Genomic DNA, 20,915 nt, shown 5'->3' with positions numbered 1-20,915 from the left:
CTCACAGGTAAATTAAACACTCAACAACAAATGCACTCAAAACTATTTATTTTGACAAGCATTTAAATAATTACAGCTAAAGTGTTGTACTTAATTACAGCAGTATTCAGTTGAAAACATTTCATAAAAATAAATATAATTACAGCAAGAGTTGAATAATAACAGTAGTATTCAGTTGAAAACATTTCATAAAAATAAATATAATTACAGCAAGAGTTGAATAATAACAGTAGTATTCAGTTGAAAACATTTCATAAAAATAAATATAATTACAGCAACAGAGTTGAATTATAATAACAGTAGTATTCAGTTGAAAACATTTATCAAAATAAATATAATTACAGCAACAGAGTTGAATTTAATAATTACAGTAGTATTCAGTTGAAAACATTTAAGAATACATAATTACAGCTACTCAGTTGTACTTATTTTAAGTAGAATTCAGTTGAAAACATTTAAGAATACAAATTAATAATATAAATAGCATTCAAAGCTAATTTTTTACACCAGAGTTCAAAACACTCGATCAAAGCGTGTATTAATGTTATGTTTAATTAGTCCAATGAGAGTAATACAAATAAATCACAGTTGGTAAAGAGAACTTTAAAGAGAAATTGAGAAAGTTAAAGCAAACTTGAAAGGTAAAGAGTTGAGAAGTGTGTTGATGTGCAGAGAAGTCTCCAATGAGGGTCGGCAATGTGTTGACCTTTTCCAGTAAGGGGATTCTGCCTGACTGCACCTGCAATAAAGAAGAATTTAAATAATGTTAGCAGCAATACAACCTGGAAGCTAGAGCTGCAGGAGAATGAAGAAAAAATCATTAATGTAAATATCCTTTAATATTTTAATTGCAATTATTAACAAATTAAACACCTCTGAATTACCAGTGTATGAAAGTTTTTTCCAGTAAATTTTCAAAAGGAATTGCAAATTGTATTTTTCAATATGTGGGCAAGAATTATACCGTAATTCCTTATGACAAATTATTTCAATTTTTAGAATACTTTTGCACCAACAACCGGTTAAAATTTACAGCACTGCATGTATTCTGCTTCTTTTTAAAAAAAAAGACATGCACACTCTAATGTAAAAACACACCAACACAGATAGCATTAATGTCATGTTTTAGTCCAAAGACAGAGTCTACAAAAATAAGTGTTTTTACTAACACAAAATAAACTCAAGACAATCTGCAATGATGCGAGACAATTTGGAAGCAGAAACACACAAACAATAATGGGCCAAGTACTGAATGCAAGGAGGAACATAAAGGGTTAGTTCGCCCAAAAATGAAAATTCTATCTGTAATTACCCTCAAGTTTTTCCAACTTCTGTGTTGTACGTCAGAGCATAGACTCACTATTGGCCAAAGCTGGTCATGTGTGGGATGCTGGCCAATCGTGAGCCTACGTTCTGACGTACAACACAGAAGCGCTGTGCTGTTACACTACGTTGAATAAAGTCTTTATTTTAGCTTGTTTTGCGCACAATTTTTTTTTTTTTAATAAATAATTTATTTTCGACACTTGATAAACTTAAGGTTCAGCCATTGTATTCTTGGACTATTTTAACAATGTCTTTACTAACTTTCTGGGCTGGCAAGTTTCAATAACAGAGAAGCCTATGGAGGAGTGAGACAGCTCTCAGATTTCATCATATAAATCTTAATTTGTGTTCCGAAGATGAACGAAGGTCTTACGGGGGTGGAACAACATGGGTGAGTAATTACTGACAGAATTTTCATTTTTGGGTAAACTAACCTTTTAAATACACAGTGATAATGAACTAAATACAGATAGTTGTAGGCATGCGCTGGTATGAGACTTTGACAGAATGATAATCTTATATTGTGATTACAGCTTTAAAATGTATAATTGAAACGATATGATTCGCAATATATAAAAAATAACTTTCTTTAAAAACAAAACATAAAACTTCTAAATAAAAAATGCAGTCACTTAAGTGAGCCACGGATGTGATCAGGTAATGACAAAAAAAGTTGTTTGGTTCGATACTGAGATAACAGAAATAAAAATACAATGTTCTGTAAAGCGGTTTTGAAAAGTTGTGTATTGTGCAAAGTGCTATACAAATAAAAGTGACTTCTAAAAAAGGTCTCACCAATGACAACTTCCTTTACGACCAGGCGTTGGACACCAATCTTCCCATTGACTTCTCTCCAATTCTTAACGTGCCACAGCAGTTGTAAAAGTGGCTTTCAGCACTCTCCACACGGTGTTATCCAGGTCAGAGCCACCAACCAGACCCAGATAGGTAATCTGATAGAAAAAAAAAACATTGTGTAAGTGGTTGAAATATGCATTTAAATAGACCACCCTAAAATGAAAGTGCTTTTATATTCAAAAATGAACTATAAACTATTACTTACTCCATCTGAAACCATATTTTCTAGGTTTTTAATATGGAAATTATTGTCATTGCCCCACCCATACCACACATTAGGGCTGGGTGACAGTATACCATAGCATGGTATATAATCTCTATCGTGAGAAATTAGAGTAATTATAAAAATGTCCTGCCTCTTCCAAGCTTTATAATGGCAGTGAATGGGTGCTCAATTAATTGATAGTTAACAGAAATACAGCAATTCATTGTTTGTTCATGTTAGTTCACAGTGCATACTAAAGTTAACAAGTACAATTTTTTATATTGAATGTGTTAGTAAATGTTGAAATTAACATTAACACATATTAATATATGCAGTAGAAGTGCAGTTCATTATTAGTTCATGTTAATGTTCAGGTATTGTATTGAAAGTCATAATTTTGGTATTGTGACTTGACACTAATAGCCTAACGTTAACATTACAACTTTAATTTTAAAGAGGGAAAAGTCATGAGAAAAAGTCTTGGTTGAATATCATTTCAGAGTTAAATAAAGATACATACAATAATGCACACGTATTAATGTGTTTATTTTTGGCATTTTTATATTATTATGATTAGTTGAATGATTGTGAACACAAATTAGGATTTAGGTTTTTTGACAAACAGTAACACCAACATTGGACCGCGTCGCCTTCACGTTAATTCACAAATAGGCTACTACATATGACAAACTATACTATTTTATTGTGTACGACAGTGAGCTGTTGATTTATAAACAAAAACATCTTAATTTAAAACGACAAACCAGCGAACTGCTATAGCCGAAGTTAACGGTTAAGTTACATTAAACTTATTGTAAGTTATAGCAGTAAACTGAGGAAAATATTAGCTAGTTCAACCCCTTCCTCGATGAAACGAATAACTAAACGCATAATAACATGCAATATTGACACATAATGCTGCATATTTCATTTATATGACTTTAAAATGCCAAAACATCACTTACCTGAATGTACACAGTCGTGAGGAAAGCAGAGTAAATGGCGTCAGCTGCCCAGCGTCGCAGTCAAACTCGCGCCGTAGTCTCACTCCACCAATAGGAGGGAAGATGCAGAGCAACCTGAGGTGTGGAACGGCGGATGTTTGCCGCACTTGATTTCAGGATTCCTGTGTTTTTCCACGTATAAGCCAAATGTTTACCACAAGTCGGTGTTTCTCACTGTGTGCCATAGCTCAACCACATATGGTCCTCATGTGTTCGTTGTTATCTGGGCCATATACCTCAATATCAGTTGTGAACCAAGACAGCATTTCCCGCAGATTTTAAAGTTATGGCAAAACAAATATGGCTACGATATGGCCCATATCTGTTCAGCCATGCCACATCTAGGCCATATGTGCCAGATAATACCCACATGTGGCCCAAATGTAATTGCTATCTGGGATGTGTGTGCAAATGATTTGCTGAAAAGCAGAGAACAGTAGCCATTCGTTTCAACATAAAAACTAGAGAGAGAGAGAGAGAGAGAGAGAGAGAGAGAGAGATAGGGGTGTGTGTGTGTGTGTGACAGACAGTGACAGTGTATGCGCATGCTGTATGGTTGCTGCCACTGAGGTATAGCCCCACGTGGTTGTGTATGATTAGCAATAGGGGACAGCTGGTGAAAATCGGCCGACTCCCCGAATTTTTTAAACATGTTTAAAAATTATCGGGAGGTCGGGGAGGTGCTCATAACGTGCTCGGCTCGGCTCGTAATTCCTCTCACACGCTGCGAGCCGCGACCATGCGAGCATCACCGATTCCACTCGATTTCTCCCGAGTGAAAAAAATCATCTGCGAGCTCGTAAAAACAGCAAAAATCGCACCGTGTACGCCCGCCTTAAGATGAATGAAACAAACAAAAAGTCCATGATAACTAAGACAAACTGAACATAGCTGTGACAGACTGGGAGTTTTCAATCACTAAGAAACCTTACATTTAAAGTTATGCAGTGGTGAATTTAGTAATAATCGTTATCTTAATTTTGTCTTGCAGAAAAAAGACAAGGCCCACCTAATGGTAAGTTGTTTACTAATGAATTACATGAATGTTAATTCTGTCTAGACTAAACTTTACATAGGACTGACAAAGTTTACCAGTTAAAATATGTTTATGTCTGCTTTATTTTATGTGTTTATTTTACTGAAAGAAAATAAGTAGTGTTTTTTACGACCATAACAATTTTTTATTGAGGCATTATTATTATGACAGTTAGCCCCCAAATTATAATTACTCATAATCGATTATAAATATGAAATAAATAAAATGCTGTCAAGGAGCTATAATCTATCATCTCTGAACACCTGACGCTGGTAACAATTCAGCAGCAAGTCAAAATCAATTCAAAGAAAGACCAGCCAAAATGCGAATTTCCAAAAACGTTTACTCCAATTTCAATTTAATAAGAAACAACTGAAATCACATAACTCCCTTTTTACGCTACTTGCTCTGGCCAGCGTAGCGCAAATTGCTCTGAATCTGAAGGGCTGCACTGCAAATTTACATGCACCGTTATCTTATTTATTTCTGAGCCTTAAGACTTTTTTTTTCTATTCTTTTAATTACTAAATAATTAGTTTTTCTCTCAGAAGATTTGGTGTTGATAGAGGAGGCAGCATCAAGTAAAAACCTTAAACCTTCCAATGATGCAACATCACCCAGTGTTAAACATCACCCTCAGGAGGTACACAAGCAAAAGCTAAATTGAACATTGTCAATTATCAATTACTTTTACAAAATTGGCCATTCAAATCTTTTTTGTCTTCAATTTTTAGGTACTTGAGGCCCAGTGCACAATATGCACAGTAACATTTCCAGTGTCAGAATTAGAATTGCATGCCAGCTTTTGTGGAGAAAGGTAATGGTAATAGTGACTTGCATTAAAGCTTAAAAACACCTAAAATTATTGTTCTCTGAAGCCATATGATCATTGTGTGATGAACAGACCTACATTAAATTCTATACAGTGACCAAATTAAATGTGGCAGTGCCAAAAACACAATCTTCATAAAAAAATAAACATAAAAGTTATTTCTCTGGGTCTTGAATGGCATGAGGTTGAGTGTTCCCATTTAGTCTGTTCACTCGGTACAACACATGACTATGGGATATTGTGCTCTTGCACCATCTGCTGAAGAAACCTTTATTTGTGCCTCATTAACCATGTTCTTCAGCTCTTCACCGTGTTGCTAGAACACCATCATTCCACATTTTTCCAGAAGAAGAAAATCATGCCACAAGAAGAAAAGTCAACGGTAGTGATTCTTGTCGAAACTAAGGCAGAAAAGAGAAAGCTTTTAGCAAGTTTAGCTTTACTAACAAATGACTAATAAGCTTTTCTCAAACTAAATGTTCCAACACGCCACCTTCACAAGAAAACCCACGGTGGGGACTCTTGTTGAAGGAAAAGGCATAAAATAAAAGTTTTTAGCTTGAGTTTAGCACAACTAACAAATGGATAATAAACTTTATCATGAAAAATATCTGAACATATGTTCTCGCCCCTGTCCTATGGCATGTGGGTGTTTATGGTATACTCATGAGCGCTGTCCAGTGTGTTTGGAATAGTCCTGCGGTTTCTTTTGTGCTCCCCTCTGTTTCAGTGGAGTAATTGCAACTTTTGTGTCTGAGAGGGCTTCCCCAGTACTGAGAGAGAAAATCTGTGTTCTCCTCAGCAAAGTGCCTTTACTTCCACCCTATCTTAGATTTGGAAACAGCAAACTGTTCCTGGCTGCAGACAGCAGGCTGTCGACTGCGCTGTAAAAGAGTCACATAATTTGTTTGAAGTAGTTCTCCTGGTGCTGGAACACTTGGCCCAGCAGGGCAAACGTGTTAGTGAAAATGAAAAATATGACAGTGGTGTGGTAAATAAGCAGGCATGGGGTACTCCATCTCTTTATCCGCTGCAATTGGCATGGGCGCTCTTGATATGGGGCAGACCTGTGGACCTGGTGCGGCGTGTGCAGTCTCGAGAAGTGGCACAGATCTGGGATCGGTTTCGGCAGGGCCAATGTGGTTCTTTTTGCGTCTGCAGAAAACACGTGTCCTCCTCTGTTTTCTTGATTATGGACAGGAATCCCCCACTGGGGGTGGATGCTCTGTCGCATGTATAGCCTAGGACTCTGCTGGACGCAGAATGGTCTTTCATTGATTTTGGTGGCGTCTTGCTGGGTGGCGAAGTCATAGTGCGCGAACATCATGACGTTGCTGTTAAAGGGATAGTTCGGCCAAAAATGATATTAAACCCATGATTTACTCACCCTCAAGCCGTTCGAGATGCATGTCAATCATTTTTCAGTAAATCCATTCGGCTCCAGGGAGATAAACGAAGGCCTTCTGAGGGTAATCCGTGCGGTTTTGTCGTAAAAATATACATATTTAAAACTTTATAAATAAAAATAACTGGCTTCCGGCAACGGTCGACGTGCATTCACGGGAGATGGATGCCAGCGTAGGACGTAGCGTTTGATTTAGCTATACTTCGTTCTACGTCACGACGCTTCCTACGCTACGTCCTACGTCATACGTCAGCATCCATCTCCCCTTTATTTTTACAACAAAACTGCACGGATTACCCTCAGAAGGCCTTCGTTTATCCCCCTGGAGCCGGATGGATTACTTTTGTGAAGGATGCATGCACATTTTTGGGACTTGAAGGAGGTGGACCCCATAACTTGACATTATAACCACTGAAAGATCTAAGACATTTTCTAAAATAACTGAAAATGTGTTCGTCTGAAAAATGATTGACATATGCATCTCGAACGGCTTGAGGGTGAGTAAATCATGGGTTTAATATCATTTTTGGCTGAACTATCCCTTTAAGGACACTGTCTTTCCCTATGCAGGGACCTGCTGTATATGTCTAAAGTCATGTCAGGAGTGAGCTCTCATTCGAGCTGCATGCCCTGTAAAATCTCTGACTCAGAGGAAGACAGGAGACTTGCTTTGTGTCCTGTGCGAGTTGTATGCAGGTACATTTGGCAGATGCAGGTTATGTGCTCGTCTGACCAGCTTGTTGCCATGTTTTTCAGCTCGGCCAGTGGGAAGCGGAGCTATTTAAACCACATCTTTCGCATTGGATTGTAGAGAGCTATATCTATAGCATATAAGGAGTTGATTCCGCCTGGAGGGGTGTGTGTGCACTCTACGAAGGCATGGAAATGTCATGGGCACGGTTTAAGATTTTCATGCGGATGCCAGTTGGGTGTCACTCTGCACATTTGTCCGGTTCACCAGCTAGATTACACTGCAGCGACGTTAGCTCAGTCCATGCTCACCACAGGGTTTTTTATAACCAGGGGCCGTCGCTCCCTTAGTAAAGGGGTGTGTTGCGGTGCTGGTTCCTTACGTTTAGTTGAGCAACTTGGCGGGGCGTGAATATATGTCCCATAGTCATGTGTTGTACCGAATGAACCGACTGAATGAGTTGTGCATATACAGTAACTACTGTTTTCTCAGAAGGAGGGAAACAAGGTATAACACCTCTGAGCCCCGTGCAGTTGGAGGCTCGGTGAAGAGCTGGACTGAACAAGGGGAATGACGTGGTAGCCCTGTTCACGTCATCATACGTCATTAGCCTTTCAGGCATGACAAGGTGTCTTCAGCAGATGGCTCTAGAGCACGATATCCTATAGTCATTTGTTGTACCTCGTTTCCCTCCTTCTGAGAACAGTAGTTATATGCATAACTCAACGATCATTTTTGGGTTTAACATTTATTTAATATTTGTTTATACTATTGCTGAAGTGTTTCAGTAAACAACTGTATATACATGAATTAATATCTTTTTGCTTTGTTTTTAGCATTAGTCCAGATGGAGGTCCAGAAAAACTACCGTGCTCTGATTTGGATAATATCTCATGGTAACCTGACATTGCTTTGGTCCAAAACAGTACATTGCAAAGGTCATAAAAATATATATATGTATTTTTTTTTTTTTTTACAGTGAGGAGGATGTGATTCGTCATGCAGCAGCACAAATAAACACCACAAATACATTTGAAATCTGTGTGTCACGAGACAACATGGTTGAGAGAGGTCTGAAGCTGTGGAAACGTCAAAAAACAGGAAGCCCTGTCAATCCTTTGAAAATCACCTTCATGGGAGAGCCAGGAGTTGACACAGGGGCACTGAGGAAAGAATTTCTGTCCAGTGTGTAGTTTGATTTAATCATGCATTTAGTAGACATGTAGAAATTTTTAAACCATTCCTACAATTTCATTATTCTAAAAAATACACTTTCTGCATCTGAAATGATCAGGTGTTTTTTTTTTTTTTCAATGCCCCTCTCTTGCCTAATGATATTTTATAATTTTTTTTCTGGATTTAGCAATGGTTGCTGGCATTGAAAAACGTCTCTTTGAAGGTGATGCTAAGAAAGGAAAAATGCCTAAGTACTCCCTCAATGATCTGGATAATGAGCTGTTCAAGTATGTGTCTTGCCTTTGGATTTTGAGTTTGCATCCTATTCACACAATTAATTCTCAATCATTTACTCACCATCGTGGTATTCCAAACTTTTCTTTCTTCTGCAGAAGCAAAACACAAAATAACGTTTCAACTGTTTTTGTCCATATAATACAGTTGGGTTTTAAACCTCATTGATTTTTATTAAATGCACAAAAACAGATGAGACATTACTTAAATTACAGATTTATTTTCTTTATTTGAAGTAACATACAGTGCTTACACACAGACGTTTATACAAATACACCACTCTATACTAGTGCCAAGAACTGTTGTCCATATATAAAACAATATATATATCTCTAGAGTTGCAGGTCAAATATTTGCTGTGAGCATTGCCCAAGGAGGACCGGCACCACGGTTTATGCAAGAGTGGTGTTACGAATACCTTGTAACTGGTAACATTAAAGGGAATGATGTACATGACACAGAGATATCACCACTAATCAAACTGGTAGGTTTTGTTGACAGAATTTCATTACATATAAGGTCTCTGTTAATGATTGCCCATTAGTAAATTAGTTTGCTGGAATAACTGTTATCATGTTATAAAGCCACTGACAAATTTGTTTTGCTCTAAAATTAAATTAAATTAAATTCACCGTTATTTAGCGCTTTTCACAATACAAATAGTTTCAAAGCATCTTTACAGAAAATGCATGAGTCTACATTACAATTTAGAGTGATCTGTTATCAGAGGTGACTATGTCCAAGTTATGTATTTCAGAAATGTACATATACAAATCACACAGTAAGCTAATAATGTATTAATTTAAACAACATATTAATTTAAGGCAGAAACAATGAGCTCATTGAAGTAATGAATACATGTTTGTTAACAAATGATTAGGATATATAGAAAAATGTTTTGTTTTGTACGTTTTGCTTGACCCCAAAGGAGTTTAGTAAATCTGTAAAATATTTTATCTTATATTCGAGTGTAACATTTAGTACAAGCACTTCAAAAAAGTTAAATCTGTGTCCTGTTTTCTGAGTAACATTAAGAATATCTCTATAGATAGTTGCAACACCGCCGCAATGAGGGGCTTGTGCTTATAACAGTAGCCTGATGGAGTGGACTCATTAAGACTGAAATAATAATTTGGTATAAGCCAGGTTTCAGTCAGGCAGAGTACATAAAAACTATAATCTGTTATCATTTAATTTACAATAACTGCCTTTGGTGTGAGTGATCTAATGTTTAGGAGACCTAGTTTTAGAAATTGTTTTTGATCACTAATTATGAGATTTTTTCAGTCGATTTATTGTTTGATCTCAATACGTTTCAATATAATGTACTACACTCGCACTTTTATCAATTAGGTGGGTGAAAAAAAGACTGTGATTTGTGCTTTGACTTACTAGTCATACGTAGCGTCTTGGAGATGTTCGACAGACAATGTTGTCCATCAGACAAATTTAGCAGTGAAGCATGCTTGTCAATATTTATTAAAGGTAAAATATTACTTGTAGATTGAGGATGCATCTGATCTGTCCAACTACACAAAAGAAATCCTGGAATGTGGCTACACTGGACCAATCAACATTGACCACAAGAAAAGCATATTAAGGTATGTCAGCACTGAGAAAAAAATTGTCAGTTGTTATTGTTCATTTACATAAATATCAACTCTTACCAGTATTTCGATGCACGCTGTGTTGTAATATAGTACATATGAAGCAGATGAAATTGAGCAATATCACACTCGCAATTATAGACTTGCTTGATGGGAGCTATGAGTCTTTCTATATATACACACTCATACATATTAGTAGTTCCCTTTCAGTCAGTCACGTTTGACGTTACGTGAGAACGGAGCTGACCAATTGGGATCTTGCCTGAGAGCCCAATCACCTTCAAGTGTAAACTAAACAAGCAAATGGATATTGGCGTACGAGATTTGCATCACGAACCCCAGTGCGAAGAGGAGTATGAATGCTTGTGCGCTTGCATCGCACATTCAAGCTTTCGCTTCTGAGCCAAGCGTTTCTCACGATTCTGCTCTGCAGTCATCATTCGAGTATGTATAACGATCCAAAAAGATGCTCCTCAGATAGTGTTGGTGTGATGGCGCTTCAGCGGTGGTCGAAAATTCCTCTGCATTTATTGCAGTTCATCTAAAAGAGCATTGTGCACGCTGCAGGCTTATCAAAACATTCTTGCACGCTGTGCAGCGACCGTTCCCCCTGTATGCCTCAGCACTAAAAGAGCCTTTTCCCTAATGGTGCGTTCACACCGGACGCGAATAGCGCGTCAGGCGCGAGTGATTTCAATGTTAAGTCAACATTAGCGCGGCGCGGTAGATGCGAATTCGCCTCATTCGCGCGTCAAGTTCGTGCGAATTACGCGAATTGAGCGTCCTGGCGCGTTAAGCGCGAATGATTTTATTAGTGCTTTTTGTGCATTCACGCGTTTGACGCGAATTCGCGTCTGCCGCCCGAGTTGAAAAATCTGAACTTCTGCGTCAATTCGCGCCGCGTTAACCAATCAGGAGCCTGCTTGCTGCTGTCACGTGGTGAACTGACAGTTTATAATGTTTTTTTATGTTTGGCCTCAATACATTATTTTGTAATATGACTAAAATGCACAACAAAGCAAATCTTTCACATAAAAACTCGATTTCAATATGAGAGATACTCATTTTGTATTTAATGCTATTTATTCCATATCTATTCTAGATTATATGAAACTTTATTAATCTAATGTAAAGACAACAAACACAGTTTAGTGTATAAAAACTTTTACAAAAAAATCACAGGACAGGTTTCACTTTTGGAGGCTGGCTCCATTTATTATCAAAACAAAAATAAATGACAGATTAGGTGCGGGCGAGGGTGAACCTCGCGCCGGGCTGTAGAGCACGGGCTCGTCAGGCAGCGACCACTCGAGGCCGAGGCCTATACTGCCTACGCTGTCCTCGTCAGCGTCCTCACCGTTAGGTCCAGCAAACCTACCTCCTGGAGCAAATTGTGAAACTCCTGAAACCCTCCGGGAGGTTTGGTGGACCCGAGTACAGCGACGATGTCCCCTACGCAGCTGTTTCTGCTCTCCAGAGCATATACAAGCGGTGACTCTCTCGATTAATGCTAATGCTCGATAAAAGATGGTCGCCAACAGGTTTCGAAACTTTCGCCTCCGGATTTCGCCTCTGACGCGCGTAAAATCAAAAGTTTAAAGCGAAATTTACGCGCGTCAGAGGCGAAAGTTTCGAAACCTGTTGGCAGCCATCTTTTACGGCCATCGTCAATTTCGCTCTTGACGCGCGAATGCACACAAAGTGGTCAAGCGTATAACTAGACGCGGCAGGCGCGAATTTGACGCGCTATTCGCGTCCGGTGTGAACGCACAGTAAAAGAGCAAGCGTAAAGTGAGTGTATTAATGCCCCATCCGTGCATTTCAGGATGCGGTCGTTTCCTGTCCTCATCTGACGGCCATGATTGCTGTCTCACATGCCTTGGTAAAAGCATAAGACGGCGTTCGTGGGTGGTTCATGTTCTCGCATGAGAGCATAGCCACTTCGACATGCCGGTCGCGACTCTTCTTTATCCGGAAAGCTTGAGTACCTTCTGCTGTTGACCAGTCGCCGCTTGTGTGTAAAAGCACAGGTCTGTTAGACACTTTGGGAGATCGAGGATCTCAGCGAGAGCTTATCCGCCGGGCAAAATCCCCTTGAACCTCCCGCTCCTCAGCAATGTGCTGTCGAGCCGCCGGCTGTCATGGCAACCCAGCGCGTTGCTCGCCACTCTAGATAAGGATCAGATGTCGATTGCTGCATCGGAGAGAGGGCTATTATGCTCTATTATGAAGATAATACTGAGCTTCCCTCTGTTCATGCTTAATCGGATTTGACAGCCATGCTTTCCCGGGCTGCTGTGCGCTCAGTCTCGTTCTGAACTTTCGTGGCTAGTGTTTGGGGGCGCAGCGTGACGCGTAAATCGCCTTTCCCCGTCCCTTTGCCTTTCTTCCCAGATGTGCATGAAGAACTTTGGCAGTATGGAAGCATAATTGGTTCCAATATGGAACGCCAAAGATGCCAAAATCTGCTTAAAAAGTTTTTCCTCTCTCGCTACCCTTGATGGTGGGGCGTTCAGGGGGTTCGTGGGGATTCCCCAGATGGAGTGTGCTGTTGCAGTGCATCCCCGCAATGTGCTGCACCTGGTGGGGTCATCCACAGCTCCCATCCAGCACCTGTGAGACATCAGCCGCTTTCACTGCTGGGGCTTACAGTGCTGCTGGTCAGGCCACCTACGCTCAGCATGCGATGGCACCCTGCAAGTCTACTAAGCCAAAGCACTCTTATGCACAAGGGTAGTTCTGAGCCGGAGTTCCTGCAACTGCACATGATGACTGACCGTGATCAAGTCACTGTGCAGGCCCTCGGCCAGATGATGTCCACCTTGGTGGTCCTGAAGTGCCCCCTGACTAAACCTTGTAGGGGTGCGAGATGTCGATAAAGTGTGCTTTCTCGATGCTCCCATCTCACAAGGTGGCCTTTTTGGCAATGCTGTTGAGGAGTGTGCCCAGCAGTTCTCGGCAGTCCAGAAGCAGGATGAGGCAATCAAGAGCTAGGCCATCATGAGCTGCCCCTCAGTCTGCTCTTCGCCAAGGGCATCCATTCCCCTGCAGCAAAAAAAAAGAAAAGAAAAGAAAAAAAAAACAGGCGCAGCCAGCTCAGCCATGACGTCAGGTAAGTTTTACACCGCACACGCCACTCCGGGATGCTGTGCCTTCCCGGTCGGGTCCCTGCACTCTACCTCGCTGCCCCACTGCCCCTTACTGCAAGAAGGGCTGGAGCGAAGGCTGTCTCCCTCCACCCTGAAAGTGTATGTTGCCGCTATCGCCGCACATTATGACGCAATCTGTGGGAAAACAGTCTGTTTGTCTGTTATGGAGGACAGTAGAAGGAAAAGGCTGTCTCAAAGCAGATGTTGGCCCACTGGATAGTGGATGGAATCCACTAATTTCTCCCTATGGGAGGGGCTGGAAAGCGCAGCAATAGTGGCACTTTAGGAGGGATCGCAATACATCAGCTCCGTTCTGATGTAACATCGAACGTGACTGACTGAAATGTAATGTCTAGGTTACTTATGTAACCTTGTTCCCTGAAGGAGGGTACGTAGACGTTACATCCCGTTACCACAACTGCTGTGCCCCCTCTGGATGGCCGGCACACACCGTCTTGGCTCCTCAGCGGGAAACTTGAAATCCAATCATACCCCTCTTCGCGGGGTGGGGTGCACGATACACTTCGAAGGTAATTGGGCTCTCAGGCAAGATCGCAATTCGTCAGCTGATGTAACGTCTCTGTTCCCTCCTTTATTAAACGTTCTTTAAACAAAGAATTAATTTCAATTCTACAAATAACTTGTATAATCTGCTTTGGAGTTTTGAATGACCTGCTTTTAAATATGAAGCATTTTAATCCATTTTTATTTTTGTCTTTATTTTTGTTATGCCAGAGCACTTTCTCTACATATTACAACAAAACGCATTCCAATGCTGCAACAACTGCGTGAGGGCCTTGAGATATACGATCTTATTAAAGTCATGGAGAGAAGGCCACAGGAGTGTCACAATCTCTTTGTTATAGGATATAATGACAGAGTATGTAGAAATACAGTTTTGAGCATTTACTTATTTTGGTTATTGTAGTATGGCACAAATGACAAATATTAAAATCCATTTTTATGCTTTTATTTTTGGTGTTTAGGTTGACTCCCATTACATTTTATCCCACCTGGCCCCAGAGATGAGCCCAACTGGTTCGACTAAACAAGTGAAAGAATCAAAAATCATGGAATTCTTTCAAGATTTCCTTCTTGAACTTGAAGGTATGGACTAATATATAGTATAATGTTGCTGCTGTAGTTTCCATTGTAAAAGGGAATGAATAAACTAAAACATTAATTCTAATTTCATCTCTTTATTTATTCTAAAGACACACAACCAGAAGATGGGGCAGAAGGAGAAACCTTGTCTGAACCAACGATAATGCAATGGATTACTGGGCAAGCTCACAGGCATCTGCTTGTATCAGAAAGGGAGAAATTTAAAATTGTTATTAAATTTGACCATTACTGTCTACAGCACATGCCAAAACACACTGTGTGTTACCCAGTTGTCAGTGCTTGCACCAATACCATAACATTCCCCGTAGTCCATATGGTAGATTACGAGTCTTTCAAAACACTCTTGCAAACTGCTGTTACATATGGGGAAAGCTTTGACAGAATATAGCAAATTTGCTGGAATTGTCTACTGTAGAAATCCACAGTTCAATGATTCATGTATACCAAAGCATTAGTTCTTACAATGTTCACGCTTTACTCTACGGAATGTTGTAACTTTACTCTCTGGAATATTTTTAAAGGGATAGTTAATTTACACCAAATCATTAGTTCTTACAATCTTCACTCTTTACTAGCCTTACTCTTGTTGTTTACTCTTTAGTAACTTTACTCTTTGGAAGGTTTTTAAAGGGATAATTCATGTATACCAAAGCATTAGTTATTATAATGTTCACTCTTTACTAGCTTTACTCTTTGGAAGGTTTTTAAAGGCATAGTTCATTTATATCAAAGCATTAGTTATTATAATGTTCACTCTTTACTCACTTTACTCACTGGAATGTTTTTAAAGGGATGGTTCATGTATATCAAAGCATTAGTTATTATAATGTTCAATCTTTACTCACTTTACTCTTTGGAATGTTTTTAAAGGGACGGTTCATGTATATCAAAGCATTAGTTCATATGATGTTCACTCTTAACTCACTTTACTCTTTGGAAGGTTTTTAAAGGCATAGTTCATGTATATCAAAGCATTAGTTATTATAGACCTTATGCGCCAGAGAAACAAGGGCACCGCCATCTTTAGAATATTGTCTTTGAACTTCCGTTTTTGCAGTCGCTCTGTTTATTCCTATGGCATTGCTGTCCAGGAGTAATTAGCTTTTGAAGTGGATTTACTTAATATAAAGTTAACAAAAGTTATCATGAGGATTGTAATGTTTAAACCAGATGTCTTAACAAATGTCAGTCGACCGGGAAGATTTTAAAACGAGCCATTCATTCATAAATACGCAAGATCGCTGTGAAAATAAAACCGGAAGTCAAAAGACAACGAGCGCAGCGCTGAAAAGGGGCGGGGCTACATAAGGTCTATAATGTTCACTCTTTACTAGCTTTACTGGTAACACTTTAGAATACTGTTTCATACTTCCTGCATAACTAATAAGGAATTACTGAAGAACTAATAGGTAATTATTTATTAACACTTAAGTCACTATTGTTAACTAATAAGGAAGACGTGTTAACTAATCAGTGTGTAATAGAATTTTATGATTGTGTTAAGTATCAGTTAGTCAATCAATAACTAATGAAATATGTCATACCTCCTGAAGAACTACTATTAATTATCTACTAATTAAGGTTCAGTAAAAATAACTATGAAGTAACTACTAATGAACAGTCACTACAATAATCCGTTTTTTTTTTTAGCAGTGGAGTGGTGGATGAAGAACACAAATCAAGTACTTGAGTAAAAGTACAAATACCCCAATAAAATATTACTCCAGAAAAATTATAATGAGGCCTATTCATTTTCAAAATTACCTTAGTAAAAGTAAAAAGGTAATACATTTTTAAAGTACTTAAAAAGTAGAACCCAGCTCCCGCAAGAGATCCAGCACCACTATACTGTGGAAACGGGAGAACAGAGACCGGTTGATTACACTTGAATTGCTTTTAAAGTCCACATGAAATCAAAATTGACCATATTTACTTTGTTTGCCTAAATTGATCGTTTTGTGGTAAACAATTCATCCATGCAAGTCAATCCACACAAAAAATGTTTTTGGCTTCGTAATCTTTAATCAAAATCTGAAAATGCCCCTCCCCTCTGCATTGGAGGACCTTCCATGATGACAGGTTTGAGGACTTGGGTTGGGAAACGCTTAACCACTCCCCTCAAACCGTTAGTCTGTTATGAGCGAGAGATGGAGAGGAGGAGCGCTAGAGTAAAACCCTGCCCTCTGTTCAATATTCCTTTTCACTGGGAAATACGTCACAACACTGGAGAAAAGTCGTTTGCAACTTCCGGTTCACGCGGACTTTAAAGGTTTAACTTTTGATTTTAAAATGTTTGTTAAACGAGTTTAAATGTAGGCAGTATTGTACATTTTAAAATAAAATAAAATATATGCTGTATTAAGAAATGTTCTCATCTGAAATAAAGGAAGATATCGTAGCCTAAACAAGTCATTGTCTTATATTTTACAAAGGTTTAGATGATTACGTTAATAGTGTTTTTTTTTTACAGTAAGTTTGATTTGAGTCAGAATTATGTGGTAATTCTTTATTTATTACTTATGGGTTCCTTATATTTTCACTTTAGAATACAGTTTCAGGTTATAAGTAATTCCTGAAGAATTATCTAATAATTATTTATTAATTACTAATAAATTCCCTATATTTTCACTTTAGAATACTGTTGCATGTTATAAGTAGCCTAATTCCTGGATAATTATTTGATCATTCTTTATTAAGTACTAATGGGTTCCCTATATTTTCACTTTAGAAAACTGTTTCAGGTTATAAGTAATTCCTGAAGAATTTTTTGATACTTATTTATTAATTACTAATAAGTGCCCTATATTTTCAGTTTCCCTCAGTCGTTCAAATACATGAATTTACTCAATGGCATTCTATGCTGACGAATACAGACACACACAGTACTTTATATAAAATATGAAAACTAATCTTGTCAGGTTTGTGTAGGGAGCCGAGGACGAGGACACAGGAACTGCGGTTTAGGTAATTTATTTACAAACTTAACTTCTATAAACATACAGGAACAAGAGAAAAGAAACTCCAGGACTTCAAAACTCACAACCATTAAATGATGACGACCAACAAACACTGAGGGAAAACACAGGGCTTAAAAGAACTGGGACTAATGAGATAATTAACAGAACACAGGTGATGGGCATTTCTAATCAAACAGACAGGGAAAAACTAATAGGACTAAACCAAAATCACAAAGACAGGGGGAAACAAGATCACAGAACAGAACTCAACACATCAAAACGTGACAAATCTGAGGTTAGTTATGGCAAGGCACTTGAGTGCAGGGTTCCTTTCTGAAGCTGATTTCTTACAGAACACACTCACAAAATCACACAGGCAAAAACCTCTTTAACATTTACATGTATTTGTTAAAATTGTATTTTCATAATACTACTATTAATAACATTAAATAAGGAAGGTCACAACTCAATGTAGTTTTGTATGACTGTTCATTGTTACTTCTTAGTTATTTTTCTTGAACCTTAATTAGTAGATAATTAATGTGGTTCTTCAGGATATGACAATTCATTAGTTATTAACTAACTGATACTTAACACAATCATACAATTATACTGATTAGTTAACACATCTTCCTTAGTAGATAACAGTAGTGAAGAAGTAGACAATGAAGAATTACCTATTAGTTCTTCAATAATTCCTTATTAGTTATGCAGTAAGTATTCTACAGTGTTACCACTTTACTCTTTGGAATGTTTTTAAAGGCATAGTAAATTTATACCAAAGCATTAGTTCTTACAATGTTCACTCTTTACTTCAAGTTTACATTCATTCATCTTTGGAGCAGAAATAAAGATCTTTTTGATGAAATCTGAGAGCTTTCTGTCATTCCATAGACATGTTCATATGAACAAATTTCATAAAGAGATCGTAAAACTAATCCATATTTTTGAATTGAAGAATTGAGCGGTTTAGCCCAAAATTCTCTTAAGAGAAATTATCGCTTTATATGATGAACAGATTGAATTTAGACTTTTTACCTTTAGACATAGCATATTTCTTATTGTGACTGAGCTGAGGCAAGTGGCTTTCGGTTTATTTTCGTGACGCGCAGTTCCCGGAGACAGAGGGTGTTTCTCAATATGCGTTCTTCAGCGATCTTGCGTCCTTGTGTTCTCGTTTTACGTCATCATTAACCGTCGAAGTTCAGACCCAATTCTCAAGAACGCAAGTACAGAGGACGCATGAAAGAACCCGGATGTGTTCTTGATACCGAGGATGCATCGAATGCAGACTTGAGCTAGTACTCGCCTGGTGTCCCAGAAGTCATTGCGGCCGGTTCCGAGTTCGTTCTTCCAAGGAAGCTTGGCAAGACCGGTCTCCACCAAGGGTGCAGGGATTTGTATTATTTTGAAGGTACCCCCGGACGCCGCCATTGGCTAACGGAACCCCACCTGCAGTTAGCATCCCATTGACTCCCATTCATTTTGGCGTCACTTTGACAGCGAATAACTTCACATCTGAGGCGTTTAAAGACTCCATTTGTCCATTATTTATTTCTAAAGAAACACGACAATGTATAAAATGCTCCATTACCTTGTAGCTTATGTTATGGCCCTGTAGAAGCAGTTTTTGTAAAAGTAGGCTAACGATTGCGTCACAGCCACGCGACTCTCTGTCGCACAGTAAGAAATTACCGTATGGACCGGAGGAGAAGCTCGCGCGCAATCGGGAGGACCTGGAGGCAAAATGACAAAGTAATTAATCAGAACACCTACTAAAAGTTTTTCCTGCTCCTCGCTCATGGACAGCTCCTACTCACGCTCTCCGTCTCTGCAAGTTTCGGAAGGGAATGATTCAGATTTCTCTTGGCACAGCTACTAGAAGACAGACGGTTTGCTCACGTCACATCTACGTCGTCAAGCTCAGCTTGAGTCTGCGCAGTACGCTGGACCCCCAGGAAGTAAGAGTTTCTAATGGGCTTCACTTTGTCTCCGTTGAATCCAATGGGGTCGCTGTGTCCATTTCTTTTACTGTCTATGGTCTCCACGAGAACACAAGTCCGTTCTCTGCGTTCTTGGAGTTGAGAAACAGCCAGAGACAACAGACAAACTTTTGCGACATTTTGAAAAGCCACGCATGCTTTACGGCCACTGGAACCACGAACTTAACTGAAACGCTGGTTCTGATTTTATTGTTTGTTGTTTAAACGTGCGTGTTGCATATCTTTATTTTTTTTATTTTATATATATATATATATATTTTAACAGAACTGCTTTTGAAATTACGATTGGAATTATTATAGGCTACATATGTAAAGTCATTCTGTTGTATAATTTTTGTTCCTTAGTGTAAAATGGAAATGCATGCAATTTTATTTTATAAATAAACAGAAAACTATGGTGTAGGCCTAACAGAGTTTTAGAACTAGACAAATCTCACTGCATCAATAAAAGGCTATAAAATGCATTAATAGGCTAATATAGAAATTACAATAGTCCATGTTGGTTCGGGATTTGAACCCCTGTCATCAAAATGATCGAAACGTACGACGTTCTAATCAGCTTCATTGCACATAATCTATTTCTGTTTGTTATTTTTGTTATAAATTTGTTTTTGTTTTTTGTTATGGCACTGCTCCCCCGGGGAATAGGCTTGTCGCCCACCGACGTCTAGGCCTACAATATGAAATATAGGTTATATTGTTCTCGTCTCTATTTTTAACTTTTTATTCTATTTTTCTGTCCTTAAAAAAAAAAAAAAAAAAAAAATCTATTCTGTTTACCATAGTTGTAGTATTTCATCCTTACTGTTAATTGACATCAACCCCCACTTACATTTCGGCAATTGAAAAAATGGACAATTGCTGCTGTTTTGCACAAAATCCCTTTGCGCCACATGACGGTCATTTCGCGAATGACTTTGAAATGCGACTGGTTTATTTTTGCCGCGGTGGTTTTGCCACGGCGGCTGGCGCGGCGGTAATAGGCATTCTGGTTGACTACCTACTGGTCTTGAACACTTTGTAGTGTGCAGTGTAAGTGCTGACTGGTGAGGGTATAGATATCTTTCTTCTCTGACACACATGGACTCTTTAACTGCTGTGCACCTGATGTGAGCATCAGTGGAAGGTAAAACGGTTCATCACTAGATCCCACACACTCCTCCACACAGAACACAAGTATGTACAGATAAAAGGATTTATCATAACCCACTGGAATACCTTGACTGTACGGCATTTATAAATGTTTA

At 38.7% G+C, this 20,915-nt stretch overlaps 1 protein-coding gene across 1 annotated transcript; it reads left to right on the top strand.

Moving 5' to 3' along the window:
* Nucleotides 1-4,983: 4,983 nt before the first annotated feature.
* LOC311082181 (uncharacterized protein) lies at nt 4,984-13,428 on the top strand (the record flags this gene model as incomplete). The annotated part of the gene is made up of 8 exons (XM_084112920.1): nt 4,984-5,072; nt 5,164-5,246; nt 8,194-8,253; nt 8,337-8,542; nt 8,721-8,820; nt 9,164-9,346; nt 12,992-13,296; nt 13,346-13,428. The coding sequence occupies exons 4-8, from the start codon at nt 8,416-8,418 to the stop codon at nt 13,426-13,428; spliced, it is 798 nt and encodes a 265-aa protein (XP_083969046.1). The 5' UTR covers nt 4,984-5,072; nt 5,164-5,246; nt 8,194-8,253; nt 8,337-8,415.
* Nucleotides 13,429-20,915: the final 7,487 nt, after the last annotated feature.

Source organism: Abramis brama (genome assembly GCF_963993115.1).
Source record: "Abramis brama genome assembly, chromosome: 4".
Lineage (NCBI taxonomy): Eukaryota > Metazoa > Chordata > Actinopteri > Cypriniformes > Leuciscidae > Abramis > Abramis brama.
This window is presented reverse-complemented; position numbering and strand designations above follow the sequence as displayed.